Consider the following 7,208-nt stretch of genomic DNA (forward strand, 5'->3'; position numbering starts at 1 on the left):
TTTCTATAAGTTTAATTTTGGCAAATGCTTTGTGATTGTTTAAACTTTCTCTTGTTGAGTTATTGAAGAGAGTGATAAATTCAGTTTTTGTATCGACATAGAATTTAATGAAAATTAAAGTGGTGCAGCGGATAAGGCTGCTTCTCTCTTAACCAGTGGTCTAGGATTCGAGTCTTAGGTATTGAAAAATTCTTAATAAGCAGCGTTTTCCCCAAAAATATGCCCTATTCGATGCAAATACGAATATAATCGGCCTCCAATGCACGTACCGAAAACCGGGTAAAAATCCAAAAAAAGAAAAACTCATCAATTTTTAACAAAAGGCAAAATTAAGGGAAAATAAAAAATCCTAATTACACGAATAACCTTTTCCCGAAACACAAACGTGACTGGCACGTCAAGACACATCTTCACTCTCAGAAGCAACCACCCACAGTATTTGGCCCACTGAACCTTTATACGACGTCGTTACTTACCATAACGGGTAAAAGTAAAAACCGGTATCCTCACTTCCTCAGCAAGTCATAGTACACTACAGCTTTACCGGCTTTCCCGGTTTCTTTATCCTTCACACAACAGATAAAACAAATCTTCACTACTATATAAATAAATCAAATTCTCTCTCTTCGACCCAGTTTTCTCAGTCATTCTCGCCGGAGCTCCGACGTGATCTTCACCGATTCTGTAAGTATTCCGAAATTCAGCTCCGTTTTCAATTTTTCATTTAGCGATTTTTTCTGAACTGATTTGTTGATCATTTTGACTTTAAAATCGTTAATCTGATTTAGCTTTGTTCGGTAAATTAATTAGCAAGTGCAGTAGATTCGGTCTTCAGATCTGTGTACGTATTTCTGCTATCAGATTTTTTTGATGACAAAATAAAGTTGAATGACTTTGCGTAGTTGAGTGACATATTTACTCTACGATTCCGTATCTGTGACTGCTTCTCTTGTTTATGATTCTATCTCCGTTTTGTAAATTATACTGTATTGGTTTTTCTCGAAATTGGAACTTTGTTAGGGTTTAGAACAGCACTGTTGAAAAGTTACTGATCGGTAGATTGAAAAATATAGGCAGCGGTATTTGGTAGTGAAAAATTGGAAACCGCTAAATGAATTCAAAGTTCACACGCATACGCACGGACAGACAGAGGCGGATCCAGGATTTTAAGACGGCAGAGGCACCATTATCTTAATATAAACGCCAACAAAAAATTTAATGACAACTGAGGGATAATACCGTTTCGGATCGGTCATTAATAGCGTAGCAGTGGCGAAAATACAACTATATATAGGTTAAATATGTGTAATAAATAAAATTTAATACAGTGAAGCAAATGAAAGAGATAGCTCAGTGGCTAAGGCTGTGCAACATGTGGTGACAGTGCAGGTTCGAATCTGGGCGAGCTCATTTAACGCTTATTGTTTTCCTAAAAATAGGCTAAAAAAAATAATTAAAAGTGACATTCGGGTTCGATCCAAGGTGACATGTAAGGGAAGTAGCAGTTGCAACCAACGTGCCCTAAAGACACTTTCGTTTGTTAGAGCGCACAATTAAATATATACTAATTTCTCAAGGTATATACACATATATATACATAATTTTTTTCGAAGTGCACTCCCACCCTTCCATGTGGGTCCGCCTCTGCACACAGACACCATAAGTTTTCTTCAAGTTACTCTCTTGATTATGTTAGCAGTTTTCATGTTTTCAAAGTACGAGAGATGGTTCCGGTTGGAACAAATGTGACCTCAGAGGTATTGAGCAACTTCCATATGTAATTGCGTTGAAACCTTGTGGATTTATCTCCTCAATGTTGCAAGTAGCATGTGTTTATAAGACTTCTAAGTTCCACAATTTTGTAAAGAATTACTTCATGTCATGCTTGCTAATTTCGTCGCATTTTGATACCAGAAGTTTGTAGAAATGTCTTCGAGTTCACTAAACTTATCATAATGCTTCCTCGTAATTTCTTACTTATTTTCTTTGGAATAAATTTGTTATTCAAAGTGCGTGGTGCCTTTTTAGCACTTAAGATGTGTTTCTCTTTTTAAATCTCTTCAGTTTCAATTTCGGAAAGATGGCAAGTAATGAGGAAGGGGAGGAGACTGCTCCTCGTGGAAATGAGTGGGAGGTTGTGCAACTCACACAATCAGCATATGCTGCTGCCCCTGGTCCGAAGCAAGTTGACCTGAATGATGATAGTAATTCTAGTGCACAGTATGTAGCTGAAACTTCCCAGGCAATGTTTATGTCTGGACACTTTGTCTTTCCACCAAGCCAGCATGAGAATTTGCCGTTGGAACCTGATGTTATTGAGATCCATAATGAACAGGGAGGTGAAGATGCTGGTCCAGATCTTGTTGCTGATGAAGGAGGTAAATCAGATAGTTATGGAGGAAATACAGAAACTAAAGGTTCGAGCACACCAGAGTTTCCAGGTATTCAATTTTTTGATCAGAAGGGTAACCAGTTGTCTATTAGTGGTGCAGAATTTGAATATGATGCAGCTGTGCAAGGCTTAAGTTCGGTAGACAAAGAGCAGAGTTTCTTTGGCACTGCTAACTATAGTTCATACCAGAGTGAAGATCCCATGGGTCTCTCAGCAACAACAGAAGAAACCAACGTGCTTGCAGAATCAGTTGAACCATTTCACCAGGGTGTAGATAAGGCTAAAGATGAAGATGATTATGATACAACTAACCTTCCTTGTCAAGCATGGTGGAAAAGACGGGCTGCTTCCCTAATTGCCCATGCGAAAGATGCAAACACATTCTGGTCTATCTTCATTGCTGCTGCTGTTATGGGCCTTGTGATTATTGGTCAGACGTGGCAGCAAGAAAGGTGGCAAGTATTGCAAATGAAGTGGCACGCTGGAGTCCATGGAGAGGTGCGTCGTTGCTGTTTATTGAAAAATAATTGAAATTGGTATCCTCATTGAGTTGAATATTCCAACTTTGTGTCTGAATCTGCTAAAGAGCTTTTCTTTTTTAAGTTGTAATACTTTACCTACCAGCTAAAGTATTATAAAGTCACATTAGGTGGTCTTTTCTGCATTTTTTATTGATACCTTCTGAAGAGTGGTGCTTGCTTAATAGCAATACTTGCCAAGTGGCTGACAGTTTGAAAATCCAGGGAATTAACTAGCAAACGAGGTATGAGATAACTAAAAGAAGAAACGTAAGATTGACCTGGAATAGGTGGATTTTATAAGATCCAACTAATAAAAATGTCTTCAGCTTTGCCTTAGCCCATTGTCTTACACTGTTACTCAACATTCTCAAATACCTTACTAGGTTTCCTCCCTTCTCCATCCCCAAGCATTCATTCTTCTCTCTTTTTTCTGTTTTCATTTCACTGATTACCCAAAATCCTTGATAGCTCATCAGTTAGACACCATTTCTAAAGTTGTTGTCATGAAGATGGCTTTTGAATACACCGCTGAGGCCTGTATCATATGTTGACGTATACTTGCACAAGCCCATCCTTCTCTCCCTTTCACAAGGGGATCTCATTATATTCTTTCATGACCTGACAAGTGCAGTTGCTAATGTCTTTCCTGTGGTGAATCTAGTATATTAAAAAATTGTTGACTGGCTTGGAAGAGTATAATGTTTCCCTTAGAATAAATAAATAAACTACTTTGCAGTCTTACGGTTGAGTTGATTTCCTTCCTTATGTTTTTTTTGTGGGGTTAGATGTGTTTCTGTTATGTGATTATCTTTAGATCTGCATGTTAGAGATCTTTTTTCTCTGATTTACTTGGGTGCTACAGACCCCTGTGAGCTGTGTTTATTCATGACCTACTATTTCTGATTAAGTAGTTTTGCTCTTTCTGGAATAAGTAATCCATTATCCGCCTGCCTCAAATAGGGGATGGAATATACATGTGTGTACTGCATATCATCTGGTTACAGCTCAGGGTCTGCCTATTTTTTGAGGGTTTAGAGTTCTTAGACCTCTGTGTGTGTGTAGAGAGAGAGAGAGAGAGAGAGAGAGAGAGAGAGAAAGAGGGAAGACAATGATTGCAGTGTTTTATTTGGAGGAAATGGCGGAATCCTTGCATGATTCTGAAAGGTAGCATGTCGTTCCAAACCGACAATTAAATCTTTGAGGTTCTTAGGAGTTAGGATTAGAGTAAGATCGTTCAAAATCTCCAATTAAGTTATTGCCTGAATCTGTAGAGATAGCTTGTTCTGACAACATTCCTTTTTGTTCTTGTTTCGACATGAATTACTGAACTTGAAATCACGTTAGAAGGTTTCCAATTTCTTTTTTTTTGATGTTGTCATACTCATTGTTTGAAGAGGGAATGCTGCTAGGCCTCGAAAGTGCAATATTTTCCCTAAGAAACAACTATAAAGTCCTTTAGGTTCTAAATACTCGGCATTTGCAGCGTGTTTATCGATCTCAGGAGAAATGAACTACTGGTGACGGAGAAAACGCAGGATTATTACCATGGTTTCTGTTTCTCTTTGCTTGACATGTATGATCTTTTTTAATTGATATATCTAGAGGCCTTGTAAAAAGCAAAGATTTGAGAGAGCTACCAAGGGCATGGCCCATCGGTCAATGCAGAGGGTGAAATTTATGAAAGACCAGGATTCAATTCCCAGCAGAGACTAAATAAATGCTGGGTGATTCATTCTTATCTGCTTAAGTATAAGAAAAGCTACCTGGTACATGTGCTAGTGGGAGTTAGCAGCCTAGTAGGTACAACACACAAGCTAGCCGTCAAAAATTAAAAAAAAATAAAAATAGTAAAGATTCATAATAGGTCACTGGGATTTGACTTGGCCATGGAAGCTGTTGTGGAAACCACAAACACATCTTAAAGTAGCTTGTTTTGGTTGGATTGCCGCTAGGAATGCATGCTTAACATATCCTATGTTTTTTCTGTGAAAATTTTCTGGAATCTGTAGGCCATTTTATCTGCATTGCAGTCACACAAAACAGCTACGCGATCTCTGCCTAAACATTAGTGGCGTGCAATGGCTGATGCCAAAGAACGTGAAAGACCTTTTGGTTTGTTGGCAGAATCAGAAAGTAAGGAAAAACCTGGAGATAATCTGGAATGCCATACCTACTTGCATCTTTGCCATTTGGTTGCAAAGAAATAAGAGATGTTTTGAGAATCAAAAGAACCATTTTGATATTGTAAAAGATAGGCGCCTTCAAAATCTATATTTCTGGTGTAGGGGGTAGTGTGATAGAAAGTTAAACCTCTCAAGGGTGTGTCGGTCGAAGTGGGTTGAGAACCATGAGATCTCAAGTTCAAATCCTAGCAGAGACAAAAACACTAGGTGATTTCTTCCATCTGTCCTAGCCTTGGTGGACAAAGTTACCTAGTACTATTGCTGGTCAGAGGTGGCACGCATCCCGTGGAATTAGCCTAGGTGCGCGCAAGCCGACTCGGACATCACGGTTACCAAAAACAAAGATAGAAATAGGTCAGTTTATGGATAATACATAAACAGACCCTTAAACTTGGCCTCAGCTGGCAAGTATGCCCTTTAACTTTGGGTGTGCACAAGTAGGCACCTCAACTTATCTAAAGTTGAACATATGAACACAAATGCTAACGTGGCACTGATGTGGCACATAAATTTTGGAGGGCCACGTCATTGACATGTCATTGCCATGTCAGCATTTGTGTTTCCTTATTCGGCGTTATACAAGGTGAGGTGCCTAGTTGTGCACACCCAAAGTTGGAGGGCATACTTGCCGGCAGAGACCAAGTTTAAGGGTTTGTTTATGTATTATGCCTATGGAATTTATAGAAGTTATGAGATTGTGATTTGGTACAGCTGTGCTGTAGTTTGTATGCTGTTGCATACTTCCTTGGTACTTATTTAACGGAATTTAACCTTACCTTATAGAAAAGAAGTTTCACCAACTTCGATGCCCTATACAGGAATGCCAAAATGATTTTAGGTTATTATTTCGTTGGCCTTGTTGACTATCTTGCAGTATTATTGTTTTCTGAATATCATTCTTTGTTGAGTCTGGAAACTCATGATTGTTAGAATAAGTGAACCTGAATAACTGAATCTGCAGAAGGTCTTTTGATCTCCTCATTGTTAATCTTCACCCCTTGTCCCATGTCTGATTCTGTTGGAAGTGCAAAGGAGTTTGCCATTTTACACTTCGCTATCGATAGCATGTTTTTGTCAAGATCTCCATTCTTGGTTCTGGGAAGATAAAAGCTTATACTTGTTGCTTTCTTTTTGGTCTAGTCAATATAGCTTTTGTAATTCGATAGTACGAGAGGCTTCAATCACACAGACAGTTCCGCTTATGTGTCTGGTTGTCAATTGAATTATCACGGTTCTCAGAAATGCCATTGGGACTTCACTGATCTGTATTCATTGTTGACAGAGGATTAGCAGGATGTTTGGTCCACTGTCTCGATTGAAGGATGTGATTGTTGGGGGTGATCGCCGTGGTACCTTTATCAGAGGGAGTGCACCAGCTCAACTTTAAGATGATGATGATGACGAAAATGAGTGAGTGAGTCTTGTTTACTTGAGATATGCTAGCTAGCTTTGCTTTTCAATGTTCCTGATTTACTTACACTACAGGGCCTAATGCGAATATCTCATGTTTTTATGACGGGGTTGTATAAGCACACACCAGGGAGTCTGGATTGTCGGGTTAAATTCAGGAGGTCGCAGCAGCCCTATTTGATGTTGTTTCTCACACTTCACTTTGCAATTGTGAAAATAGCGCCCGGAACTTTATATTCTATACAATTGTTCTCAAAAGGTTTAAGTTGTCTGCTGTCTGGTTTTTCTCTTTTGGAATTTCAAGAAAAATGTACTGTATTATTTTCATAAATCTAATTTTGAGCAGGTCTAGAATTGCACGTAGTCTTGTACATATGTGGTGTCAGATGGATTGCTGAATTTTACGTATATAGTGTTTTGGAGTACCTTCTGCTTACAATTACAACCTTCATTGAGTTATACCCCATTTTAACCGGGTCAAAATTAAGGTACAACATATTGGTGATTCCCAGTTAATTATGCAAAAGAGTCGCCACTTAATTATTTTTAAAGTGAATTAGGACACCTAAAATAATGCTAAATTAACTCTAATTGAAAAGTCTACTTAACCTATATGATTCTAGGTAAGAATTTTAATTATCCTAAAGGGAAGGTATTAAGCATCCTTTAAGATCCGTTAAATACGATTAACTGGCTAAACTT

At 38.4% G+C, this 7,208-nt stretch overlaps 1 protein-coding gene across 4 annotated transcripts; it reads left to right on the top strand.

Moving 5' to 3' along the window:
- Positions 1 to 527: 527 nt before the first annotated feature.
- LOC132063898 (ATG8-interacting protein 1-like) lies at positions 528 to 6,931 on the top strand. Of its 4 annotated transcripts, none has more exons than XM_059456644.1 (5): positions 529 to 684; positions 2,065 to 2,417; positions 2,493 to 2,890; positions 6,379 to 6,506; positions 6,582 to 6,931. In XM_059456644.1, exons 2-4 carry the CDS (start codon positions 2,081 to 2,083, stop codon positions 6,481 to 6,483), a joined length of 840 nt encoding a protein of 279 aa, XP_059312627.1. In that variant the 5' UTR covers positions 529 to 684; positions 2,065 to 2,080; the 3' UTR covers positions 6,484 to 6,506; positions 6,582 to 6,931. The 4 variants fall into 4 exon arrangements, with proteins under 4 accessions (XP_059312626.1, XP_059312625.1, XP_059312627.1 ...); XM_059456645.1 differs by having other exon boundaries at positions 2,065 to 2,378; XM_059456643.1 differs by having other exon boundaries at positions 528 to 684; positions 2,065 to 2,890; positions 6,379 to 6,510.
- The last annotated feature ends 277 nt before the right edge of the window (positions 6,932 to 7,208 follow it).

Source organism: Lycium ferocissimum, chromosome 7 (genome assembly GCF_029784015.1).
Source record: "Lycium ferocissimum isolate CSIRO_LF1 chromosome 7, AGI_CSIRO_Lferr_CH_V1, whole genome shotgun sequence".
Classification (NCBI taxonomy): domain Eukaryota; kingdom Viridiplantae; phylum Streptophyta; class Magnoliopsida; order Solanales; family Solanaceae; genus Lycium; species Lycium ferocissimum.